Source organism: Cyanistes caeruleus, chromosome Z (assembly GCF_971803275.1).
Source record: "Cyanistes caeruleus chromosome Z, bCyaCae1.hap1.1, whole genome shotgun sequence".
In the NCBI taxonomy this organism is placed as follows: Eukaryota; Metazoa; Chordata; class Aves; order Passeriformes; family Paridae; genus Cyanistes; species Cyanistes caeruleus.
Window position 1 is genome coordinate 31,288,961 of NC_141732.1, and position 26,407 is coordinate 31,315,367.

The following is a 26,407-nucleotide window of genomic DNA, read 5'->3' on the forward strand; positions in this document are numbered from 1 at the left end:
ATGTGTTTATTGATGGGTCTTCAAGGGTGATGGAAGGAAGATGATTTACAGGATACTCTGTCGTGAATGGAAAGCAATTAAAGGAAAGGGGGGAGGTTTCCACCCACCTGGTCAGCCCAGACAGCCGAGCTGTATGCCCTTGTGAGAGCCTGTGAATTATACCGAGACAAGACAGTAAATGTTTTTACTGATCCTAATTATGCATATAGTGTGATACAGGCATTTGGGAAACTGTGGGAAGAGAGAGGTTTATTAACCTGCAGAAGAAAAATGTTGGCTCATGAGAACTTAATCTCCCGCCTATTGGAGGTGGTGAATTTACCAAAAAAGGAAGCAATAATACACATCAAGGGACACCAGGCAGGGTGCTCGGAAGAGGCAATAGGAAACAGACTGGCTGATGAAGAAGCTCGGAAAGCTGCATTGTTGCCAGAAATCTCTAAGTTACTTCTGTTGCTCCCTGTAACTGCCCCGCTGCCAGAGAAGTTGTTTTTTCGGCCAGAAGAACTTGAGATAGATAAAAAGAGTGGGGCAGAAGAAAGAGGGGTAATTGGTTTACAAGGGATGGTAAGCAGTGGATACCAAAAGCTCTGGTCTTACAGTTGTTAAAACAACTCCACAAAGGGAGTCATTGAGGCTCCCGAGGGATAGCAGAAGCCTTCCTCAAAATGTATGCTGCTGTGGGTCTTTTTACTCCGGCAAAATGAGCTGTTGAAGGTTGTTTGATTTGTGCTAAGACAAATAACCAAGTTCCAAAGAAACTTGCCAGGGGAGGGAGGCCTTGGGCTGTACGTCCCTTCCAGAGATGCCAAGTGGATTTTACTGAGATGCCCCGGGTGGGGAGAATTAAATATCTTTTGGTAATAGTATGTCAGTTAACAGGGTGGCCAGAAGTGTTCTCAGCTGTTTCAGCAACTACAGGGTCAGTTATTAAAGTATTTTTAGAACAAATGTTGCAATCCTTCTCCCTGATGGGACCCCTCTGTCCCACCCCCCGTGGTGCGAGCCTGCTCGTCTCTGGGCACAGGCGGAGGGGGTCCTGGAGTGGATACAACACAGACTCAAAGTATCCAGACACAGGAGGCTCAAACTTGCTGGAATAATCCCAGGTTTATTGTCTGCTGTCCATCCGGGGCAAGTGAGAGACCAAATTGCTCTGGGTCTTATCTCTTATACCAGGGGGCAGGGGTGATTAGGGGATGCAGGGAGGTCACAGCCAATGGGAAGGCGGGGGGAAGGAAAAGAAGGTTTTCAGGTAGGAACTAACATTACACAAACCAGAGGTGAGTTTTACCCTTGGGAGGTACCAAAATTTTTAGATGCACTACATCAAACAAATAATTCCAAGATATGGGATGATGGAAGCAATAGATTCAGAGAGGGGAACTCATTTTGCCAAGAAAATTCTTAAAGGAGTAATGACTGCTTTAGGGATACAATGGAACCTCCACACTCCCTGGCATCCCCAGAGCTCAGGCCAGGTTGAAAGGATGAATGGGGAAATAAAAAAACATCTTCTGAAGCTCGTGATAGAAGCAAAAATTTTTTTAACCTTAGGAGAAGAAGTAGCAAAAACCTTTAACCTTAGAAATTGTTCTATGGAGGGCCAGGGGGATCTGAAAGCTGGCCATGGGTGGCCAGCCCAGTTGAACCTAAATGCTGGGTTAGCACCCTGAGTGAGGTCCGTAATGGAACAGGATTTTGGGACAAAGAAGGAAGTCCATGGCAGCTTCATTCTTCTGAAAGATGCATATATTGAAAATAAAATAAAATAAAACAGGAAGCAAATATGTGGGAAAGAGCATTTGTGACTGGACTTTATCTTTGGGTTTAGATTGTTGGAGCCCCAACTGCCCTCCTTATGACTGTTCCCTGATATCGAGGCAGATGGAATCAAACGCATGTTAAGCTCACTAATGGTAGCTGGATAAGGTGTTCCTTCCATAATTACCAAAAGGATTTTGAAGGCTGTAAAGCAGTGGGGAAGGATAAGTTTTTTGACCCCTTATTTTTACACTGCCCCTGGGATAATTCCACAAGTAAGACACATGTTGTCCGAGACTATCAGTGGCAATGGCAACACCGAAATGGAACTCAAACTCTTTTCAGTAAGTTCTGGTCCAGATCTAATAAAACAGATCTGGGATGTAATTGCAAGGGGGATGTAATTGCAAGCTCATGTAAGAGCTTGGAAATGCAAATGTTGTGGTCCTTATGGCGAGGCAACTATTGTTGGTGGACCCCTAGGCCCTGGAAGCAAGCTGTATTTTAACCCACCAGTTGATGATGAAAATTGGAAAGGTCCCTTTGCTAATGGGACCTGGGCTCTAAAGGGGCATTGCTGGATTTGTGGCCAATATGCTTACCACAGGCTACCCCCAAACTGGTCAGGGATATGTTATGTGGGTTATATTAGACCATTGTTCTTTCTGCTACACAAGTTCAAGGAAATCAGTTAGGAATCCAAGTATATGATGATCTAATTAGAGAGAAGCGGTCAATTGATACATCCCTGGCTGGAGGGAGCACCCAGAAGTGGGGCAAAGATGAATGGCCACCTGAACGAATCATACAACACTATGGACCAGCTACCTGGAACCCAAATGAATTAATATCAGGTGCCAGAGAACCCATTCATAATTGAAATCAGATAATTAGCTGTCTTTGAAATAATAATCCACCAGACAGCTACAGCTCTTGACCTTCTTGCTGACCAGCCTACTCAGATGAGAAATGCAGTATTTCAACATCAGATGGTATTAGACTATTTATTATCAGAAGAAGGTGGAGTGTGTGGAAAATTTAATGACTCAAACTGCTGTTTGCAAATAGATGACAATGGGCAGGTGGTAAAGCAAATAACAAAAGGAATAAGAAACTTAGCACACGTACTGGTCCAAATTTGGAAAGGATGGGAATGGGACATGTTTTCATGGTTACTTGGTGGCCTATGGGTCAAACAAATGTTTTTTTTTCCTCTTATGTGTTGTAGCAAGTCTAATATTTTTACCATGCATGATCCCTTGCTTAATACAACTCATTCAACATGTGATCAAAGGAATGCAGGGAGTAGCCGTGTCTACTGACCCAGAGATAGCTACAAAAGGGCAGAGAGTGATACCCCTGCAAATAATTGCAAAGCCAAAAAGAACCCAAGAACAAGAAATTAAGTCAATGATAACTGAAGTCTGAAAAGACAATTATTAATAAAAATTAAAAGAGGAGGGATTGAGAGGAATTATAAGTTTGTCTTTACAAATAAGCTGTGGGTCTGCTGATAAGATGCATCTATCAGTGAGAGACAACAGAAACAATGGGATGGATTCACTGAAAGATGAAAGAGGCACTGAAAGAGCACTATGAATTCCACAAAAGTTAAGCATTAAGAAGGGTTTATGCATTGGGGGGTGGGGGGGTGGGGGTGTGTGGCGGGGAAGGTATCCTAGGTATCAGGTGTTCCAGGAAGTCTGTACCTCTCAAGTACCTCAAACTATGGAGAAAGAGAGAAGGGATAAGCGTTCCGGGAATTAGGATAAAAAGGAGGCTGCAACCTTCAAAAATTAGAGACACCCCAGGAAAATGCCTCATGGCCTCTCCCTTTATTCAAACAAAGAGGAAGGACTCCTCTGTCTCCTTTTTGAGCATAAACCTCTGGTGTTTGCGGATTAATTTTCCTAACACTGGTCATCTTCTCTGCTTCATCAATTGCTTCCCTTCAAGTATCCTTCATTTTCATTTGCAAAGCACCTGGAGTGGAGATTTATGTGGTGGGGGCCCTTGTGATCTGTAGAAGGAATAGCAGAAGTACTAACTAACAGTCATAAAAACAGCAGCAGTAGGGTACCAGCCACACAGCCAATCCATTTCTCTGGAGTATTTGGTCTCCAGTGACTGGTGACAAGGCAGGAGTCTAAAGGCAATCTAGGAAGCCATCTGCTCTGATCAGTTTGGCCAGACCAGCACACACACATTGACTGGGCCATTTGATGGGTGGCAGCCTTCTGCTGCTCAGGAAACAATCCCTGCTTTTGCCTTTACTGCCCAGGGAAGGAAGCTCAGGCAAAGCCCTCCCACTCCCAGCTGCCCTCACAAAATGAATGTCCCAAGTGCTCTCTGGCTGCTTGCAAGCTCAACAATGGCTTCTGTAGGGAGTCCAAAGTGTGTGTGTGACCCCAGAGGGAGGAGGAACATGTGGTACAGCTCATTCTGAAGCACACACACTAGAATACCCTGCTCCATCAGACGAAGAATGCACAGGATGTCCTCAGCAGCTTCAGGCATCCCCTTAGCAGCCTGCCAGCCAGCCCTCTCCCACAGCTCCAGCCTGGCTCTGCAGGTGCCTTTCTGTGAGACCTCCCTGCTTCTGAGAGACAGCTCTGGCATTCTGTCCTGGTTTACGACTAAATGGATGCAAACCCATGTGGCCCCGTTCTCTCCGCCCGCCAGCCAGTTCGGGAAGAGATTTCTCTGAGAGAGGTGGAAAAAACCTCTTTATTCAACAGGCAAAACACTACCCAGCCCAAGAATGAACAATATCAAATGACAAAACCTCTCGCCGCTCTGAAGAGATGACAAAATTCAGAGGGTCTCTTTCCTGTGGATGTTTGCTCTGTTATCAATCCCTCTGGTGCTGCAAAATGCCGCTGCCCAGGCTGGGCTCCCGGTAGTCCATGGGTGCAAGCTCCCGGTGCTCCCCTGAGTCCCCAGCCCAGAGCAGGTTCAATCCGTTTCAAAGAAAAGGGAAAGAAAACAGTCCAGGACGATCTCTCTGTTTTGGCTAGCTGGAAAAGCCAAGGCGACCTGTGCCTTGTTGTCTGTCTGTGCTGTAGTCAAAACCCCATCCTGGGATGTGGGGGGGAGCAAGTACAGTCTCTGATAACAGACTCGGTGCTTCTTCTCCACTCACTTTTCCTCTTAGATGAAGTTTTAAGGCTACAAAACCTATTTCTGGGCTAGGTGGACAAAAGGGGATACAATTTAACATCACAATCACCCCAGGACTCTTTACTGTTCCACTTCATCCAAATGATACCCCAAAGTTTACCTTCACAGTGTGTTCCATTAATAATGCTGCAGCAGTGGAGCATCATCAAAGGGAAGTTCTTCCTCAAGGTACGAAAACCAGCCCTACAATTTGCCAATGGTATGTTGTTCAGACAATTAGCATCAGGAAGGGAACAGTTCCCAGGGACATAGAATCCATCATTATATGGACGATATTTTAATAGCCACTCTAACTCAAAAAGATTTTTCACTAATTCAGCCAAGCCTTTAATGCTAATGCGCAATCCTTAAAAACATTTGGGCTGCAAGTGGCCCCAGGAGAGGTACAGCAGCAACCACCTTGGAAGTACCTTGTGCTCCAAGTTATGGATCAGAATACACAGGCTCAAGTAATTCAATTGTCGACCAAAATGAAGAATTTGAATGATGCCCAAAAACTTCTGGGTCCCATCAACAGGTTCAGAACCTATCTAGGGTTGACTGCTCCACAATTTGCAGTTAGTATTTTGCCTCCTAAAGGATGATCTGACTTCCCCCAGGAAATTAACCCCGGAAGCAACAGCCACTCTGAAATAGTAGAGCAGACCCTCACAAAGAGACAGGTGCACCAGCTTTGCCCAGAAGTGGGTGTCACTGTGTTCATATTCACAGTTGAATTCCATCCTCCTGCAGTTATTGGACAGTGGGGTACTCAGTGGTCTGACCCTTTACATGCTTTAGAATGGATGATCTTAGCCCAGCAGCCTAAAAAGGCAGCCCCTACCATCTTGGAATGAATTGCCCAGCGAATCATGGAATGTCAAAAAAGGTGCTTACAATTGACTGCAAAAGATCCTTCAAAAATCGTGATAGCTGTCAGGCAAGAAGAATTTGCATGGTGTTCTGCCAAGAGCACAGCTTTGCCAAGTGCCTCACAAAATTTCTCAGGGCAAATCAGTGACCGTCTACCGAGTCATACGTTGCTGCAAATGAGTAGGACCACTGCAATATCCCTGAAAGTGCTGAATGCTAGAACAACCCTTTAAAGGTACTACTGTGTTCAGTGATGGCTGGGATTTACATTCATATTATCATGAGAGGACTTGAGTATTTTGTCTCTCGGAGTCAAAAGGCACAATTAGACAAGTTCTTTTCCCCATTCTTTAGGTTTCCCACGCTTCCAAGGTTAAACCAGCCATAGAGTGAAGTTGCAAAGTTGTAATGTTAAGTTCCTAAACCACCTGCAAGCCACTTGGAGACTTTGTATCGCTGGTAATCCCACTTGACAGCTCCGGGGTGCCACTGTTGCATTGCCAATGATACAATGGGATAGGTCAGTGGCTGAAAGCAGCTAGGCCTGTGGAATTAGCTGGAAGGTCAAAGGGCCGGGTTTGTCACCCTTGTCTCCAAGGGCCCTGGAGACAGGATGACAGATGCTGCTTTTAGATTCAGCAACAAAAAGAGGGGACGTTGGGGATGTTTTGGCTGCCCTGCTCTTCCTTGCCTTTGTCTGGAAATGCAATTGCACTTTCTTCTTCATGCAGAAGTTCCACGGCTGGGCAAGAAGCGGCCAACGGGCCATATTCCAAAGGCAGCGTAGACTGGAGTTGCTAAAGAAAGGAGTCTGTTCCTAGTTGCAAAGCGCACCAGAATAGCCACAGGAGGGACATTTCAGAAAGAATGGGCAATTCCAAAGTAAATGTTGAGCCATATTCCCAGGGAGAAAAGGAAAGGAATCTTCCAACTGGCTTGAGGGTTTTAAAGATGTTTTTATTCTGGCTGTGAGCTGGCATTGGAGAAAGTAATCCTGAAGTGTACCTGGTCATCTTCTCTGCTTCCTCGATTGCTTCCCTGCAAGTTTCCTTCATTTTCATTTGCAAAGCACCTGGAGTGGAGATTTATGTGGCGGGGGCCCTTGTGATCTGTAGAAGGAATAGCAGAAGTACTAACTAGAAGTCATAAAAACAGCAGCAGTAGGAAAGCAGCCACACAGCCAATCCATTTCTCTGGAGCATTTGGTCTCCAGTGACTGGTGACAAGGCAGGAGTCTAAAGGCAATCTAGGAAGCCATCTGCTCTGATCAGCTTGGCCAGACCAGCACACACACGTTGACTGGGCCATTTGCTGGGTCACAAGGGCCAGCTAAGAGACAAACACCCCCCCGAGACGATCAGTGTCCAGAGAAGCAGTGCCCATTAGGAGCCCAGAGGAGTCCAATACAACACGCAAACTCTCTGTCCACACCCTTTTCCTCTTGATTGGCTCTTCTTCATACCTCTTCTTGGTAGCTTGAATGATGGCAACTTCCTGCTTCATCTCAAGCCGCTATTTCTCCTGCTCCCTCTGCACCTCTGCCAGGAAGTGTTCCCGTTGCTCCAGCAGCTGCTGTGCCTGCAAACGCTGTCGTTCCATCTTGTTTGCCTGCTGAAGGGAGGAAAACACTTCCAGATGAAGTCCCAGCCAAGCTCCCCTAAAAAACAGTGCAAGCCGCATGCCTCACACAACCCCCCATCTGCAAAGTGCACATTAGGAATGACTTTGTGCCTTCCAGCAATGCTGTCCTAACCAGAAGTTCAGAGAGGGGATTAGCAGATAGGAAAAATGGAGATGCCACCTTCCTCTCCTGTTCTGATGGCCGCCTGTTGTTTCCTGGCCCCTCGCCACTCAGGGTGTCTGCCTGTTCTCAGAGGCTCTGTTCTCCAAGTGCTGAAGTGGTCCTTGCCATCTCCTCTGTTTCCTGCATTACTTTGCTGCAGGGATGGCAGCAGTCGGGCTGTCAGAAGAGGCCGAAGAGAGGCTTGGCTAATTTGAGGAATGGATGCTGCCCAAGAAAGAAAGAGAAACAAAAGAAACCAAATTACAAGAGACAAAGGCAAAAGAAACCATTCTTTTCCAAACTGAGCTCCTAACAGGCTCAAGCTGGTTTCCTCTAGCGCCCAGAAATGCACAGACACAAGCAGCAAAGTGCAAATAGACTCAGTTCTCTTCTTGGCTTGCAAGGAGAGAAGTGTGTTCCTTAGCATGCCCTGCCCCTCCTGTGCTGGCTGGCATCTTCCACCACAGCAGGGACAGCCGAGGAAGTGGCCTGGTCACCAGCTCCCTGTCTAACACAAAAGCTGGCAGCAAAGCCGCAGCGCTTCTCACTGACTTGACCGGGCCAGGTAGCACATGGGGCTGGCACAAATGCTGCTCAGCTGTCCTTGTTTGCCTGGCAGCAACCTCTAAGAGTGGGGCAGGAGGGACAAGCTGGGTCCCCTCTGAGGCTCACAGTCAGCCTCCCACAGCCCCTGCCTTCCCACAGATCAACCTAGAACCGCTTGGCAGGGACTGCTTTCGTTGTGTTTTCCAAACGCCACTGTGGGCCTCTGTCCCCAGCATTGCGATACTTCAGTTCCTTCGCTAGCAGGTAAACCTGAAACAGCACCCGAGAGCAAAAGAGGGCCTCAGAAATGACCAGAAGCTGGGAGCTCTCCTCTGAGGAACACCTGTGAGAACTGGGCTTCTTTGGCCTGGAGAAGGACAAGCCCCGAGGAGACAAGTTCAATAATTGAAGGGGCTTTGAAGAAAGATGGGGACACATCTAATTAGCAGGGCCAATTGCAAGAGACAAAGGGGAAAAGGTTTGAAACTAAAAGAGAGTCCGTTCAGATTGGCTCTAAGGAAGAAACTCTTTAGCAGGAGAGTGCTGAAACGCTGGCACAGGTTGCCCAGAGAGCTGGCAGGTGCCCCAGCCCTGGACTCATTCAAGGTCAGCTTGGCTGGGGCTCTGAGCAACCTGATCTACTTGAAGATGTCCTTGCCAGTGGCTGGCAATTTGGACTAGGTGACCTTCAGTGGTCCCTTCCAAGCTCAACCAGTCTTGCATCCTGCTTGGTTTTCATTTGAAAAGCAAGCAGAGCGGAGATTACTATGGGGGGGACAACCCATCTGATGCCTTACAGAGTTGGGCCAAGGAGCAAACCCTGTTTGGCAGGGAACAGCTGTTTGGCCTGCAGCCGCTCTGCATTGTACCTTCAGAAGTTCCTTGGCAGAGCCTCGCCTGTCCACATCCATCTGCAGGCAGCAGCCCAGGAATTCACACAAGCCCGGGTGTAGGCTGAGCTCTTCCAGATCTGGTATTCCTTGGGTGCCTATCAGATAGTTAGCCTGAGGAAAAGGGAAACATGAGACTCTACCTAATTTTTTCCTATCCTTAAGTGCCCACCTAGTCCCCATATTTTAAGCTGCAGTCTGCAGTGACAATTTCTTGTCCAGCAGAGGCTTTAAGATGAGCCTTGTCTCCCAAAAGAAGAAAGGGCTCCTCCAGTGCAGCCCCAGCTATTCCAACATCCAGGAGGTGTCACCTTGAAAGTTTATGTGGGTCCCAAGGACACTTTTACAAGTGAGCCCTCTTGGAGCCCTTTGAAGCTGTGGGTATGGGATTTTGTCTAATGGAGACAGACCTGAAGGCCACTGGCTTCTGAGCGTATTTGCACCTTACCTTGGAACTGATTTCCCAAATATACGGAGCCTCTCCTTTGGCCATTTCTATTCCCACGATGCCAAGGGACCAGATATCCACTTTGGGGCCGTATGGGTCTCTCCTCACAACTTCGGGTGCCATCCAGCAAGTGGTCCCGACCATCGACCTCCGTTTACTCTGCTCAGGGGTGAGCAGAGCACAAGACCCAAAATCAGCTGTGGAGAAAAGCAAACAAACACTGCTTCAAGTAGGAAACCAAGGCAAAGGGTTCCTCACTCCAAGTCTCAGGATGCAGTGCTGTATTGAGCTGGAAAAGCAGCTGTGCTCTCTTTCCTCAGGGCTGCAGCCAAGCAAATTGGGAATTGTCCGCTTAACAAACCCACCACCATTCACACCGCGGCTTTTCCTCCTTCACCTGAAGGTTTACATTGAACCTCCCTCCCTCCCTCCGGAAAGGACACGAGCTAACCAAAGTTCCTCCTGACGCCTTGTTGCTCTCTAGACCTCTCAGCACCTTGCAGCAGCGCCCCGAGCGTGCAGGAGAGCTCTGTGCACTCTCACCAGCACCACTGCTGGGCACCTGGCAGCCACTCAAAAGCAGCCCCACAGCGGCTGCCCCGAGCGCTGTGCCTGACCAGGAATACCCACCCAACTTGACAGAGCCATCCAGGCCCAGAAGGATGTTTCCACTTTTGATGTCTCTGTGGATGATGTTTTTGGCATGAAGGAAAGCCAGGCCTCTCAGGCACTGGGAGAGAAAGAAGAAACAGGAGACCAAAAGTTAGCCTGATTTGACTTCATCACATGCAAAAAGAAAATGCTCTTTCTTCTCTGAAGCATAAGAACAACGCAGAAAGAAAGCTCTGAACGTGGACCCACTCACTCAGCAGCACTTTCATAGGTCGAGCCTGTCCAAGCCATGCCAAGCACAAGCAGAAGGATTCCTTACCTCCTGACAGACAGTTGCTATGTGTCCTACAGCCATTGTTTTCATGAGGATCACCATAGCTAAGGAGCCTCCATCCATGTACTCCAACACCAGCCACACAGCCTCATTGGCAAGGTAGCTGGAAGATGAAAACAACAGCACAGAGCTGAACGCGCACAGCTCCATTGCCTTTTGGAAGAAAAGCCTAAGGTAGAGTTTTGTTTCCAGGTCACTGCTAAATGAAGACAGAATACAATGAAGACACACTGCACCTAGGCTATCCACTGCTGGCAGCCTGTGCCTTCCAAATGACAAAGGCACATCTGCAGCAAAGGAGATGGCTTAGGTGGCAAGCAGGGAAAAAAGGCATTTTTATGATGGCAAAGATTAATCTGGAAGTGGACACATCCCAGCAGCTACCTCTTCGTCTTCATAAACAAATTGCACCATTATCTCCAGCAAGAAGGAGACACAGTTTTCACAGCTTTTATTCGGGACAGGCAGGTTTGCAGCAATGGGGAAACCCTTTGGAAAAATGTGCATAAAGGACAGTCACCACGGGCAAAAGCAATTTCAAACCTGGAAAGTTATGTATCTCCCAGCCTACTCTTTTGGCCTGCAAGGCAGTGGATAATAGTGGGAACAGCGCAAGGGAAATAATTTCTGTGATGCTTTCTCAGCACTTCTCCTCCAAGCCTTGGGAAAAATCCAGCCCCAAACCAGCAAAAGAACATGCAGCGAGTGAACACACAGGCTGCTGGCACAGTAAGAGAGCCAGGTTTCTGGGGACAATCTTCAAGCTCTTTATGCCAGGAACCATTCATGGGGACAAAATGCAATCTCCTGCCATGCCTTGCCCAGGAGTGGATGGATGTTAATGGAAAGATCCATTTTCTGCCAGTGAGTAAAGAGCTTTTAAACCTTTGCCTTGCAAGCATGGAAAACAACATTCCTAGAAAAATACCAGGACTGCTTACCTTTCAAGGTAGGTGACAATATTGGGGTTCTTCATTTCCCTCATGACCAGGATTTCTTTCACCATTTCCTCGCAGCCCTGTTGCTGGAGATCGAGTTTCTTTATGGCCACCTACAATGCCGTTGAAAGCCATTAGGAACAGACATTACAAGAACCTCTTTGTCTGCATGCTCGCAGGCCAGGATGCCTTGCCACCTCGGTAAAAAAGGAATCTCTAAACTATCAACCACAAAGTGCTAACAACCCTCTCTGCACCTGCAGACTGCACTAATGGACTTCGTTGATCACCACTGCTATTATCATTTACACAGGTTTCGCAAGCCAAAAGCAACTTTGCTCCTGTGCAAATAAATTGAAACCACTGGAAATACATTAGCATTTCTAGGGGCTTTGACCAGCTTTTCAGAGACTGATGCCATTCGTGATTGTGCCCCAAAGTAAATACATACCTCGATTACAGAGAAAATGCTGCCCAGAAAAGATCTCCAAGGTGACTCAAAGTCAAGTTACAATCCTAGCACATGCTAACAGCTTCAGTTTGGAGTTTGCATCTCTGAAGAACATTCTTGGACATGGCTTAGATTGTCATTATTTTGTGGGTTTTAAAACAAATAATCTTTTCTGTGGTAGTCTGTGGATACAGCCCAGGTTATAAGTGGGGTTTAGGGCTTTTGGATGCCTTGTAGACCTCCCTCCAAGTGTGGTTCCTGAGCACGGCAGGTGGATAAGGAGGCACCAGGAAGATGGAATTGTATTTGCTGAGAGCCAGAAATAAGAATTCAGGACTTTCAGCCCCAAAGAGCAGTGGGACTCTCCAAGGCACCACCATGTCTGTTCACTAGAAACAGCATCACTATAAAGGAATGTCACCGACGCAGGACCAGCACAAGGTTGTATTATGTAAGGTTCTACATCAACTCCTTCTCATTGATGTGCATGTGTGTGTGTGTGTGTGTGTGTGTGTGTGAACCAGGTGTCCCAGGAGTGCAACACAGTCAGCTGTGCTCCAGACAAGATCTCTCCTTCCTTCGGTCTTGCATTATATTTTCAGACCAAACCACATGATGGAATACAGTGGGAAATCCTATCTATGTCTGAATGCAGGCTTGAGAGGAATCGGGCCAGAATGACAGCTGTTGCCATCAGCTAATCTAGGCATATTTATCCAGTAAGTCCAAGCTAGTGTGTCCTTCTCTGAAGGACAACACTGCTATCATTGCATTAATTCTGGATGCGAGGCCAAGTCTCAGCAATGTGAAATTTTTAGCCTGCCTCTAGGCTCTAAGCAGGCTACTTGTGTGGGACAGCCTTTGCAGCAAAGACAGGCAGCCCAAAGCTCTGCCATCAGATCACATTGCAAGGAAAAGCACTCCAGAGCAGCAAAATCTGCGAGGGCTCTTGGCACTTACCGCTTGTCCTGTGGCAGCGTCAAAGGCCTTATAAACGGTTCCAAAACCCCTAGAAACAGAAGAGTGGCAAGAACAGAGAAGCCGTTCAGTGCTGAGAAGTGAAAGGCAGCCCAGGCAGGAGCTCTCTGCTGCCCGGAGTGTCTCTAAAACACAGGGCTTTGTCTCCTCTTCAGCCAATAGCACAGCAGCCCAGCCGTCCTCTGCCATGCAGCGTGTCCTAGAGAAAAGCTCAGTCCAACAGGAAGAAAAAAGGGCTACTGCCAATCCCAAATGTACACACTAGGTTATGGATGCAGGGGTTTCCTTGGCCTTTTCCTTCTTGGGTCTGTGTGTGTGACGTTCCTTTCCAGGCAATGAAATACAAAGTCCTGTTGGGCCTCCTTCTCCCCGCTCTCTTTTGATTCCATCTGCCAAACTCGGGCAACACCACACAGCCTTTCTTATTGTCCTGAGCATGGAATATTGCTTTCAGCAAAAGATTGGAAGGAAATGCTACTGAGAGCAGTGAGCTTCAGGTGGGAAGCTGCTCTCTCAGGTTCTTCTTCCTTCATCAGTGTGGCCGTATGACTTGGAATCATACAAAACCATGTCTCCTAGGAAAAGAAGCAAACTGGTGCCACACGCTTGAGGGACAGGAGGGCTTCCAGGCCCTGCTTCTTGCGGCAGGCAAGACATTGTCAGCATGCAGTTACCTTTGATGATGCCCTGTGATCAGTACTGAGACCGGGACAATCTAAAGCCGGGGTGTGAAAAAGCTTGCAGCTTGCCTGACTTCCCACTTGATATTGCACCAGCAAAAGAGCTGGCCCATGCTTCTGCAGAAGTAAGATTGGCTGCACTCACCCACTGCCAATAAATTTCCATCCAGTGTATTTCTGTTTTGGATCTGCCACGCTCACAACACTCCCTGAAAGAAACAAAATGCAAGAAGCAAACTTCAAAACAGAGATACCAACTTCCTGCACATCTGAAACTCAGCTCCACTCTCTGGGGCTCGGGGCAATTGATGGTTGCTTGGCTAACCATAACATCAACAAGAACAACAACAACAGCAGCTCTGTAGCAAGACAGGCAGCTCTGCAGCACACATGGCCTGCACAGGGTCTGATTCTCCACGCTCCTTTGAAGGGTTACCTTGAAAGGAAATTAAGGCCACGGAGAAACCCTCAGAGCAGACAGAGATCAGAAAAGAACAGACACCAAGGCAAGTGGTTGTCATTTACAAAGGGGAAGGTGACGTGAAAAACCACGAGCCTTCATTTCCTTGGGAATACAGACTCTCTTGTGAGATTCAACAAAAGCTTTCCAACCTGAGAGATTAAACGCAGCCTTGGATCTGGGAGGAATTTTTATCCGCAGCTGCTTTTTGCAGAGCAGAAAGAATATTGCAAAGTGAATTCCAGCGGAGGAGGGGACTTTCTCTACCTCTCAGCAGTTTGCCTAAAGAATGCCTTGCCACTTGTAGAGAACAGCAGCTGATGTTCTCTACAACCAAGAACAATTGCTGTTAGAATTAGGGCCCTCTTCATGGATGAGCAGGCTAAGTTCTGAAGACAATTTTTCCCATTCTCCATTTTCTGAGGAATTACAACTGCTTGTCTTCAGCCTGGGGAGCAGCAGTTGCTTGCACTGGACTCGACCTCTTGAAGACCGCCCACGTGTCCCATCTTCCCAAATGGGCACAGCCAAGACGGGTAACAAGGACAGCGCCTCTCCTCGGGCGCTGCCGTGGCACAGACAGCTGCCCAAGTGAGATGCTGATCCTTTCATGAGTCCAGGCAAAGCTGCAGCAATGGGGAGGCAGCTGAAGTCTCACAGCTCAGGAAGGCTCCAGCCTCTGCAGTCACACCAGCCATCAGTGGCAGGGCAGACATGACAAAAAGCTTGGCAGAGCCAACAAGTGGCCACTGACAACCATTGAGAAGAGGCCAGAGCCAGACCGAGCGCTGTTACAAGCTGTTGACCCCACTCAAGACAGACCTCGAGTGTCATTGAGTTCAGACCCACGGGGGAGTAGATCAATGCCCCTTTTGTCCCAGAAGTTGATGGCAGACACTGAGGAAACTGAGCTCTGTTCTGTAGCTGACCAGTTATTCTCTGACAGCCCTGCCCTGGCAGCTGTAATGTGCAAGAAGCAACTTGGTTGTACTGCAGACTCACCAAGGCCTTGCTGTGCTTTCCTAGAGTACGATCTGTGCAGGGATCAAGGCCAGGCCTTTGGCTTTTCAAGAGTATTTACCAGCTGGGCATTAGCTGTGACAAAGTGGCACCGTGGTACCAGAGGAACATGCAGCAGAGGGGCTGCAGGCTTCCTCCTGAGAACTGCCTGCAGGGCAGTTTTATCTCACTGCGCCACATAGATGTGTCTCTCTAATGCATCGTCCCAAGCAAACAGCTAAAATATCAAAGAGGGATTGTAAAAAAAGTATCCTGTTTCTCTTCTTTTGCTGCACTTTGGAAACAGCACTTTCTCTCTGATTCCTTGGGATTTATCTAAGAACAGAATATTTTAACTTTTGAGGCCTACTAAAAGACCTCTTCCACTCTTATTGGTGCTGTTACCTGATGTTCTTTCCAAGGAGGCTGGGCCAAGCAGAATGTAGAATTCTTACCCAAACAAACTGAAGAAGGAATGGTAGAAGTACTAACAGTCATAAAAACAGCAGCAGTAGGAAAGCAGCCACACAGCCAATCCATTTCTCTGGAGTATTTGGTCTCCAGAGACTGGTGACAAGGCAGGAGTCTAAAGGCAATCTAGAAATCCATCTGCTCTGATCAGCTTAACCAGAGCAGCACACACACGTTGACTGGGCCATTTGCTGGGTGGCAGCCTTCTGCTGCTCGGGAAACAATCCCTGCTTTAGCCTTTACTGCCCAGGGAAGGAAGCTCAGGCAAAGCCCTCCCACTCCCAGCTGCCCTGAAAAGCAAAAGCAGTGCCCCAAAGTTCTCCCTGCCTGCTTCCAAGCACCACTATGGCTTCTGTAGGGGGTCCAAAATGTCTGTCTGACACCCGAGGGAGGAGGAACACGCTGAGGCACACACTCATCAATACACTGCTCATTCGGACAAAGAATGCACAGGACGTACTCAGCTGCTCCAAGCCCTGGTTCTCTCTGTCCTGGCACAGCTGCTCTGGCTCCTGGCCTGAACAGGGCAGACTGCTCACTCTCGGCTCTTCAGGCTGTGGAGAGGAGGCTTCTTCGGAGGATGCTGCTGCAGATGCATCTCCAATGGCAGAGCCCACGTCCATCTGGGACAAGAAATGTCTTGGTGTCAGAAAGGTGAGTGGCAGAGATGCCCCCGACAGCACACTTTAAAGGCCAGCCCTTAGGAGCAACACTTGGCTTAGGCTGCAAGCTGAGCTGTCAATTCTTCCAGCCCAAGTCAAACCCCCGTAAGCAGCCAGAGACGACAGCTTGTCACAGCCAGCCCTAGTAGAGACAGTGAAAGGGAAAGAACAGCTTTCCATTTCAGCCTGTCCTGTGGACTGCATTCACCATGGACAGGGACAAGCTGTTCAGAATCTGTGTGGGTCACCATGTTGAAACCTCTCACAAAACCAAGCGAGCACTAGGGGGCCAGCAGCAATACATTCAGAGGATTGCTGAGGGCCAAAGCACTAGCCCTGCTGCCCAGGCATTCAGTGGCCCAGGAAGTGTCCTTCTGAGCAGCTGCCATGGAGACCAGAGAGCACGGCAGCCAGAGGCATGGCCCCCATCCCGCCATGCTGCTCCGCAGGGGCGAGGTGACAAGAGGAGAGACCTCTTGTTGCATGACTGCAGTGCTGCCTACTGCTCTTTCACTCACCGGCTTTTGTTCTGCCAGCCTGTACTGCAGCATCTTCTGTATCCTTTCCATTTCTTCTTTGTGCCTCTCTTCCACTGCCTTCATCTTCCTCTGAGCTACCCGCAGCTCTGCCTGCAGCTTGTTCTTGATATGTTGTCAAGAAAATTCTTACTAGCACTTGCCATCTCGCTCACCTTTCTCATTTCCCAGTCTCAAAAGCTCTTCACTTCAGCCACTTTTTTCTGCTGCTCTACCCAGCTCTAAGCCTTCCGTCCTAATTCTTCTTCCTGGTGCTCAGCCCTGGAGCCTGCCAGGCTCCCTGCTTGCACTAGTCCTTGCCTCCCCTTTCCTGATATCTACCGTTCATGCCCCTGCTACTGCCCTTCCCTCTGCTACCTGGCTTGTCAGGCTCACCTGCCCATTCTCTCGCTCCTCCTTCAGCTCCTGCCTCAGCTGCTCTACCTGCCGCTGCCTTTGGTTTAGCTCTCGCTGCAGGAGGCACACCTTGTCTAAATGAGCAGCCTTCCGGCGCTGGAGCTGCACAGAAACAAAGAGAAGACGCCTTCAAATTTCCCACCCACCACCTGTGTGGCAACCAAGACTCATGTGCTCACACTTTCCAAAAGCAATTTGCTCTCCTTCTCCTGTTTACCAAGGGCCAGCTAAGACACAATCCCACCCACACACACAGTGTCTGGAGAAGCAGTGCCCATAAGGAGCCCAGAAGCGTCCAAACACCCTCGGCATTCTCTTTGCATCTTGACCGGCCCTGGTTCCCATCTTTTCTTCTTCAGGTTGCATTACGGCAATCTCCTGCTTCATCTCAAGCACCCTTTTCTCCTGCTCCCTCTGTACCTCTGCCAGGAAGTGTTCCCGCTGCTCCAGCGCCTTCAAACGCTGTTGTTTCAGCCGTCTTTCCTGATGAGAGGAATAGACACTTCCAGATGAAGTCCCAGCCATGCTCCCCAAAGAAAACAATGGAAGCTTCATCCCTCCCACAGCCCCCTGCTGCTGAGTGCACAGTAGTGGCTCTGTGCCCTCCAGCACTTCTGTCCTGACAAGAAACTTTGGAGGAGTGTCAGCAGCTGGAAGGAAAGGGGCTGCCACCTTCCTTCCCCGCTCTGATGGCTGCCTGTTTCCTCAGGCCCCTCTCTCCTCAGGATTTCTGCCTGTTCTCAGAGGCTCTCTTCTCAAAGTCCTCTACCCTTTGATAAAGGAAAAGCTGCAGGTGGACTGCAGGATGAGGAGGAGGCCAGCACCCCAAAGCCAGAGTCACAAGACAGGCCACCAGCTGAAATACCAGCAACAGGGGGCCTGCTGCGTATTCTTCAAGCCCAAAGGGAAGAGCTCTGTCCACCGCGCAAGGACAGAAAGCAAGGAAGGCAGTTGCTGGGACTGCAGGTGGCAGCAAGGTCAGCAGACTGCTACACGGTACCAGGGCGTCAGCAAGGTCCTGCCCCTTCACTGCCGTGCTTTGTGTGCGACCACCCAGCCTCCAGGGGAGCGTGGCTCATGGCCTCCCTGAAACCGTGGCTGTGTTCAGTGCCCCAGCACCCTCCTCTGGGCATTCACAGCCCTTCAAGTCTGAGCCCTTGAAGCCCTCTGCTGCCTGGCCCAGCAACGTCAGGCCTGCAGCAGAGGCTTGCGGCCATGTCCCATTCTCAGGCTGCTATTCTGCTAAGCCAGCCCACCAAGCTTGCCTGAAAAGTTCAGGTGTGTATTGCTTCCTACCTGTTTTTGCAGGAGCTTCCTTTTCTCCTCCTCCTGAGCAGATTGCCAGAGTCTCAGAGCCTTGCTGAACTGCTCTTCTGCCAAGCGGAGCTGTTGGGCCATTTCTTCACATTGCTGCTTGCTGAAAGATCTTACAGCTTGCAGCTCACAACGAAGGCCCCTGACATCCTCTGCAAACACGACAAACAACAACAGTCAAAGACTCTGCTGAACATCACCCCTTTCAGATTCAGGCAAGGAGGGACCTGCCCCCAGCCCCTTCACTCCTCGGAAGCCCTGCTGACAGAGCTGCCTTGGGAGCAACTGCACTAGGCAGGGCCATCACCAGAAACAAAGCGCACAAGGCTCTCACCAAGTATCAGCTCCTTGGCCTGCATGGCTGTGCCTACTTGGCCTTCCAGACGGCTCCTGGTGATCTCCAGCTCCGACACCTGCTGCAGAGCCTCCAACAGGCTGCATTGCAAGCTCTCCTTCTCTGTCCTAAAAGTTGTGAAGATGAGGACAAATTGTTCGTGGCACACATGGGCAGTTTTTCCAGTAAGTGCCTTAAGATCCCTGCACCTGAGTATGGAAAACAGCTGGCATGGAAATGCAGATAGAGCAAGACTATTTCTACCACTTCAAATAGCAAAGCAGACCCTTCCAGGAGATTGGCCAGCCTTTCCCCATGACCTAGTCCAGCACAGAAAGCCCAGCTGAGCTTGATCTCAGCAGCCAAAGCTCAAATTGCTCTTCCCTCACATATCCCACACGCGTGGCTGTGCCCACAAAATCTCTAGCAGCAAGCAAAAGGCCAGCCTCTGCTCACAGCCCTGAGCTCATCTGCAATTCCAAGTCACTCTGCAGGGGGACAGAGCACTGTGCTCTCCTGGCTGTTTCATCCATGCTTTATGCCATTCACGGTGTACGTAAGAGATACTTCATTTTCCACACCCTCTCTAAGTTCAAGGCACTAAAGGAATGCACCAAACCATACATGAGAGCTGCAGCTTCTAGCAGCACCAAGAGCAGAGAGAAACCAGAACTAGGCTTTCATCTGAAAATGAACTCTCTGGCAGGAGGGGCATGTATCCTGCCATTTAAATTACTGGAATATCATGAATAACAACAACTGCTACCTTTAGTTTTGGCTAAAAAAGTCTGCACTGCCCAAAATGTTTTGGCACTCTTTGAAAAGAAGAGAGACCAGCCAGAGTAACCTTGACAGGTTCCAGAGCTGAATGGACAAGTGAGCAAGAATCAGTGCTCAGCAAGAATCCTCAGGGACTGTCAAGAACGCACACAAGAAGACCTTTCTTTCCCTGCTGCTGCTGCTTCTGCTGCTGCTGCTGCTGCTGCTGCTTGCAAGCAACTCTAGGTCCTGCACCATACCTCCTCACAAGAGTTAGCTCAGAAGGGCCTCAAGATTTTCAGCATGAATGTCCAGCATCACCCCAAGTGCCACATCCCTACTCACAACATTCACACGTAGGAGCCTTGAATTCTGAAAATGTCATGTCAAACTGCTGGGCAAGGAAATAGTGATGTTCAGATGCACTGACGGAGAAACCAAAAGCAGAGGGAAACGTCCGGTTCCAGCAGACATCTGCACTGTTTCCCTGGTACTAAATGCAGTACCATGTTGGCTTGCTTTGCACTTGTCACACGAAGGTGCAAAGGGTCCCAAGCGGGTGTTCAAAAAGAGCTGTGAGAGCTTGAGCTGGCAGAGAAAGAACATTCAGGCCACAGTATGCTTTTCTTTTTTCTCATGTCTCTTTGCTTCTCTGTCCGAGAACCATCTGGAGAGCACGCAGGAGCCAATAAATCCTAACATAACGCTCAGCACCTTGGTCACTCCAGACCTTCAACAATGGCTCACCCCGGGTCTCATCCCTGCCTTTACCTGGCCTCTGCCAGCTGCTCCAAAAGGCCTCGTAGGTCCCGCTCTGTGGCTGCCAGTCGGGCTTGCAGGGCAGCGTTCTCTTCCGCCAGCACTGCCTTCTCTTTGCACACCTGGGACAGCGTGTGCCCTTGGCGAGAGAACTCCTGGAGCAGCTTCTCCAGAGTCCTGTGTGCTGGCCGCTGCGAGCGGCAAACCTGGAAGCAGAGGGGCACCATTTTTCAGGACGAACAACAACACAGTCTCAGTCTTAGCTTGCTGCCAGAAGCAACATTCGGGGAAGACTTGCTAAGGGCAGCTCCCTCTCCCACAGGTGCTGCCTAGCAACAAGGTGAGTGCTACCTTTGTCACTGCCAGAGGAACTTCCTCCTTCAGCAGAGATCTCTGAGGCTGTGATTCCTCTGCTGTCTCAGGTGCCGCTTCAAACGCCCTGTCTGGTGAGGAGTGGCGCTTTCCCTCAAATGCAGCCAACTCCTTCCATCTATGACAGGGGGACAGACCAACAAGCCTTTAATAGCAACAGTCTCCTTGCAAAACCTCAAATCCACACCATGTCCCAAGGAAGGCAGTCTCAGGGACTTCCTACAGCCCTCTAGGTCCACCTCTGGACAATGCTGGAATGACCCCACTAGACCAAGCATCACTCTTTGTCATTCCTGCCGGTGAAAGAGTCACCAGTGAGGAAGTAAAGAAGCTTCCAGAAACTACAAAACATTTCCAGAAAGCTCCACTTCAATCAGCTTCACAGCTTCCTGCCCGCTAGGTCTTACGCTCCTCTCTATCTGGTCCAGTGGATGCCAGACTTGCAAAAGTTCTTCTTTGCCTAAGACAGGCTTGGGAAATGCAGATGAGTACTGCCACAATTACTCTTGCTTTCACTAGTGCAAGAAGGAAAGAGCCTGCAAGCTATAGCTTGGGGAGGAGATGGGTATGAAGTTCCAAGCCAAGAACCAAAGGATCCCGGGATGCTTACAGCTTGCAGGGACTCCAGGAAGCTTGCAGCCCAGTCTGCAGGTCCAAGCACCTGGGGTCAGCTATGGCATGTGGACAGGCTGCTCAAGGCTCTATCCAGCAGCTGGGCTTCCAAATTTCCAGAGGTGGAATGTGCACCCTCAGCTCTCTGAGGTGCTTCTTCTGCTACATGATAGGCTTTATGGTTCAATGCTTGTCCCTAGGCCCAGCCTGAAGCTCCCTTGCTTCTGCTCTGGTCCAGTTTGGAATGCTTTTTGTCAAGGTAGGAGGAGGGAGTCCCAGGAGGCAGCTATGCTGTAGGTCGGTCGGCAGCCAGACCTGCCCACGGGCTGCCTTTCCCTGACTATGCTGGGCAAGTTCAACAGCGAGAAAGCCAAATTCATTCTTTGACCCTGGGCTTCCTAAAGGCCAGCAAGGCCCAGCCCTGCTCGGAGAAAGCAAGAAAGCTTAGCACACACCTGAACTCCAGGGCTCTTGGTGCTCTATCCATCCTCTGCTGCCGCTCTGCGTTTCCTGCCCGGCCCAAGGAGTCCTGACTGGCAGGAAGCTCTGGTCTTGGGGCCTGCAAGGGATGGGCAGGGAAAAAGCACAAACAAGAAAGCAATAAGGAGCAGGCAAGTTGTCTCCTGAGAGCTGGGAGAAGCAGCAAGCGCAGATGCAGCTCACCTGAAGGCAAAAGCTGTTGTGTGGGGCTGTTGATGGGAGTAAGTACATAACCCTTGAGTTGCTATGGAAGTGTCTGAATAGGTGCAAGGAACAGTTCCCTGCTCCATTCTGATCAACTGGCTTCCCCTCAGGATCTCAAGCATTAGGGAGCAGCCAACAGGAACTGTGTTGCAGCCTTTCAGAGATGGGGCTTGTCTCTGCCATGCAGAGCTGCTCAGGATTCTTCTCAGCAAACTTGGGTCATGTCAAAGTACAGGGTGCAGTCAAAGCGGTGACTGTAGCTACTTCGACAGTGCATGCAGAGGGGCAGATCCCTGCAGGACACAGTAGGTCCTGTGTACCCCACAAGGCTGTGAGCTGTGCCTTGGGACCGCTCTCTCTGCTGACAGCAGGGAGCCTGCACACACACTGGGCACAAAGGGGCTCACTTTGCCACAAGCAGCACTCAAGGACAGCATGCTACCGCTCATCTGACACCAAGGGAAGTTCACAGTCAGAACGATGTCGGCATGTGAAAGTTCAGACGCCAATTCCCAGGTGTCAGTGGCTGGGCTGAAGAGCCAGGTCGTGGCAGGACTCCAGGCCTCAGCATCTTTAGCCACAAAGGGCCAGCGCTGCCTGATCAGGAACTTGCAGCCCTGCACTGCACCAAAGCTTTGCACTGGAGCAACCAAAGCTAGCACTTACTGGTTCAGGATGCTCAGGCCCTGGACTGACAACACAGGCGGGATTGTTGTCCTTTTCCTCCCCATCAGCCTCTGGAGGCACAGGGCGAGCCACAGGAGGTTCTGCTGCTGGTGTGCTGCTCTGCAGACAGACAGGGGTGTGAGGGACAGGCAGTGAGCTGTCATTGAGAGCCTTGTTTCTCCTGAGCTCCATCCCCAGCTGTCCTGAGGAGATGTCATGAATTTGGATAGAAGTGGCATCCTCAGCCACTAGAACTCATTTCAAGTGGGCTGATGAGACTAATGTTTGGCCAGGACTGCATATGCTTCTGATATAAGGGAGATATTTTAGCCTGGCTACAATTGGTGTGCAGCCTCCTGTCTGAAAAGTTGACTTTCATGAGTAAAAACTTCTTCAATGGAAAAGGAAGAAACTGATGGAATCCTCTTGGTAGTGCTCATTCAAACGCTGATGTGGACTTTCTTTTGGCCTGCCAGGCTGGCACTCGAGTGCACCAGGCCAAGCCCACAGCTTGCTCCACAATTCTTGGAAACCAGGAATGTCAAGGGTGTCCTTCTCACTCACCAAACCATGGACTTGATTCCTTCCACGTTTGAGACAACCTGCCAGAGACAAGGGAAAATGAACCAGGTGCTGGTGGAAAACTGTCTGTGCTGGGCTACCCCACGGAAAAAGGTCCCCCAAGCAGAAAGCATTTTCCTTTCACAACCTCCCTCCCTAAAGCAGCCCTTCTTTAGCTCAGCAAGCAAGGCTACAGGGCACTACCCTAGGCTGTGCCTACCTGAGTTGGCTTTGCCACTAAGGAACTAGAAACTTGGCTGCAAAATGCAAATGGTTCCTTAGCAGTCCGTGTCTACATTGTAGCCCGCTGTTCACCCTACAGCTAAAGCAGCCTTTTCCTCCTCTCCTCCCTGGACTTTTATTTTTTAAACTTTGTGCAGTACTTCCCATGCAATTGCTGTAAACCATTGCCCAGAAAACTTCCCCCAAAGCCCTCTTAGAGCTTGCAGTTCCCTTCGGATAGAGTACAGGCCCAGCTCTGGGCTTCAGGAGCACACACAGACTGCTCGGCACTTTCCCCTTCAGCGCAAAGCCAATCGCTACTGTAGCACACAGAGAGGCTCAAGTTAGACAGGCACATTCTTTAAGGACAGAAGGCAGAGAAAAGCTGCTTTCCCTCAGCTCTGGAGAGAACCACACAGTTTTTAGAATCATGCCTACAAAGCTCTCCCAGTCTGCGTTTTGGAAGTTGTCCACACCCTTCTGGCCAAGAGACATCCCCTTTCTAGCTGAAGCTGTTGGCAAGAGCTTTACCAAACTTACGGCATTTTTACGGCACTTTTGTTCCAGTGTGCTGCCCCAAGGAAAAAGCCTCTACTTACGTCTCAGGCCTTTGAACATTTTGCAGGATGACACTGACGCAAAAGCCCTGCCGACAGCACTGCGGAATTGCTCCATTGTTTCAGCAGGGCTGCTCGAGTCCGCAGGCCGGAAAACAGAAATGAAAAAAATCCCACTTGCACAGATTGTGCAAGGAAAAGAGAAAAAAAAAGGCACGCGCAGCAATCCGCTGACTGTACAAGAAGAAAAGAAAAACCAAAAGACACCTGCACAAGTCTGCAGTTCGTAGAACGAAAAAAGAAAAAGCAAAGACACCTGTACGTGTCTGCAAACCCTACAACCGTAGGGGAAAACAAAAGGATGCCTACACGAGTCCACAGACTCGTACAACGGCAGGCAAAAGAAAAAGATTCCCTTTCCAGGGCACAGAGTGTTGCCTGAGAACTCCTCAACACAGGGTCCTCCTGCAACGAGCACGCCAAGAGCCGCTCTGGACGCTGACGCTGTGCGTGCACCAGGGCAACCTCCCCCTGACCACGCTGTGACGTGGCAGCCCTCCGCTGACATCACAATAGCAGCCGCTCTAGGTGGGTCTGTGAATTTATGCATAGTAACAGAACCTTCTCTGCAGCTAATGCAAAAGAAAGCCCAGAAAGTTCTCGTCTGTCCCAAAGCAGCACAAACCCTCCTTGCAGTCCAGAACCCATAGCTCAAAGGATCCAAGAGTAACACTAAACAGGCCCCAAGCACATGCACCCTCTCCTTTGGCCACCAGTGCTTCTGACTAAAACAAGTAACACTTGCTTCATTTCTATGGGTGCAATCACGCTTTGGTAATATCCCGGAGAGTCCCCTTAATTGAAATGCTTGTCATGCCTGCCCATTTACTGCATGGCTAACATCGACCAGCACACTGTAGGCTTGCTGAAGGAACAAGGATAGCATAGTGGGGAAACAGTGCCAAGTAACAAACTAGCCAGAGGTGTTTGCATGACACTGGAGCAGCATTTGTGTTGTCAGTATGGCAGGGACAGTATGGCAGTGCCCATGTCCTGTGCGTGGCAGGGGATGCCCTTGGAGCAGCCCTCACAGTGTGGGTGCACCCACGGGTGCATTTCCACTCCCACCAGCTCCCAGGTCAGCCCTTCACTTGACAAAGAGCTCTGTCCAGCACGGAGCTTTGCAAAAAGCCACTGCCTTTGGCTTGTGGGAAACCTGCGAGGTCAGATTCCTCCATGGATGTGGCTTGGAAATCTCTCTCCTGCCTGTTATAAATCACGCAATTCTCTGGTTGGTTAAGAAAGTAAAAGTTCTAATGATGTTTGCTTGTTGTGTGTGATTGTACGGCTGTACAGAAACATGTGCTGGCCGCTTTTGAACGCTGGAGTGGGCGATGAGGGTAATGAAGGCAGAACAGAATGGAACATTCTAGATCCTCATTGGCGGAAGGAACGGACCAATGGAGTGTCGAGTTTCAAAAATGATTGGTGGAGGTTGCACGATCTTAACGACCAATCAACGGACCATATTTAGACCAATCACAGTGCGGATTGAAAAACGCACCAATCCCACACTGTGAGAGACTTTCAAACCCCCGGGGTGCCCAGCACACGGGTCTTCCGAGGGAACTCGAGTCCTGAGGAGCACACAGCCGCGGTGGTATGCAGGCTGTACCAGGTTGCTTGTTAGCCAGTTTGGTGGTGCAGGCTGCTGGGCTTATCCCAGGGCCTCGCCTTCAGCCGTTCTTGGGGTTTTTTAAATAAACGAGTTTACTTTTGAAAGGACAAGTGATCGACCTTGTTTACAACTCTGCCCATGGTGGATATGTGCTGCATAGTATACTGCATTTTTCGGTCATTTGCTTCACTCCAATTTCTGGTCTGCAGAAGCTGCATAGATTGATCCTGGCTTTCCTGAGCTGACTTGGTCTTTTCTTTGCTGGACTGCATAGCTCACAGAACTGCAGACTCCATGTCTGCTGGGGACAGCTGCAAGCACCAAGCAGGGAAACAATACAAAGTGCATGTTCTGTGGAATTCTCCGCCATTTCATTCTGGACCTCCTTGTAACATGCCACACGAAGGAGCAAAGAGGTGCCAGTGCCACGGGTAACAGGAGAAGGCTTGCAGGTCAAGAGCAGGAGTTCAGCCCATGGCTTCTGGAAGCAGAGGAATTTGCAAAGCAGCTGAGTGCTTGAGATGCTGGAGGCCTGCCAAGCTGCCCGCTCTTGTCCTGGTGCTGAAACGCTGAACTTCAGTGCTCTGGAGAGCACCGCTTCCACCTAAATCCCACTGGAATCAGGATTTCTTAGCAGGACCGGCATTTGCTGAGGAACAGCTTCCACTGCTCATCATTTGGACAATTGACCCGGGCCATGTTTTGGAAAGGAGGTAGCCAAGTGAGTCTTTGGAGTTTGCTGCAAGGAAGAAGCCCTGTGACAGCAAGCAGCATTCCTAGGCTGCTCTCGTGGAGAAAATCCCAACAAGCTGAAGACTCTGGGTGTAAAGAAGTAAATATGCTTGTGAGCTACCTTGGCCTGCAATGGCAAGGTGCTGGCCACAAAGGTAAGGGGCACCTAGTGGCCTG

The 26,407-nt window shown here is 49.6% G+C and overlaps 1 protein-coding gene across 3 annotated transcripts; it reads right to left on the reverse strand.

The window, feature by feature from the left end:
- Nucleotides 1-6,732: 6,732 nt before the first annotated feature.
- Nucleotides 6,733-24,518, reverse strand: LOC147648310 (uncharacterized). 3 transcript variants are annotated; one of them, XM_086867381.1, is made up of 22 exons: nucleotides 23,863-24,518; nucleotides 23,045-23,082; nucleotides 22,481-22,600; nucleotides 21,586-21,689; nucleotides 20,498-20,636; nucleotides 20,159-20,352; nucleotides 18,629-18,756; nucleotides 18,277-18,446; nucleotides 17,401-17,463; nucleotides 16,960-17,082; nucleotides 16,567-16,689; nucleotides 15,847-16,009; nucleotides 13,602-13,665; nucleotides 12,759-12,807; nucleotides 11,351-11,460; nucleotides 10,395-10,512; nucleotides 10,094-10,193; nucleotides 9,464-9,660; nucleotides 8,995-9,129; nucleotides 7,598-7,804; nucleotides 7,259-7,404; nucleotides 6,733-6,905 (listed from the first exon to the last, which is right to left on the reverse strand). In XM_086867381.1, the coding sequence occupies exons 1-20, from the start codon at nucleotides 24,428-24,430 to the stop codon at nucleotides 7,760-7,762; spliced, it is 2,751 nt and encodes a 916-aa protein (XP_086723507.1). In that variant the 5' UTR covers nucleotides 24,431-24,518; the 3' UTR covers nucleotides 6,733-6,905; nucleotides 7,259-7,404; nucleotides 7,598-7,759. The 3 variants fall into 3 exon arrangements, with proteins under 3 accessions (XP_086723507.1, XP_086723506.1, XP_086723509.1); XM_086867380.1 differs by having other exon boundaries at nucleotides 7,259-7,407; XM_086867383.1 differs by lacking the exon at nucleotides 16,567-16,689 and having other exon boundaries at nucleotides 7,259-7,407.
- Between the last annotated feature and the right edge of the window lie 1,889 nt (nucleotides 24,519-26,407).

Coding starts and splice junctions, on each gene's coding strand:
- LOC147648310 (XM_086867381.1), bottom strand. CDS start 24,430: ATGCATAAATTCACAGACCCACCTAGAGCGGCTGCTATTGTGATGTCA. Junction 17,464..18,276: donor GGAAGCTCCTGCAAAAACAG/GTAGGAAGCAAT, acceptor TCCTCTCATCAG/GAAAGACGGCTGAAACAACA. Junction 12,808..13,601: donor TGGAAATTTATTGGCAGTGG/GTGAGTGCAGCC, acceptor TTCTGTTTCTAG/GGGTTTTGGAACCGTTTATA.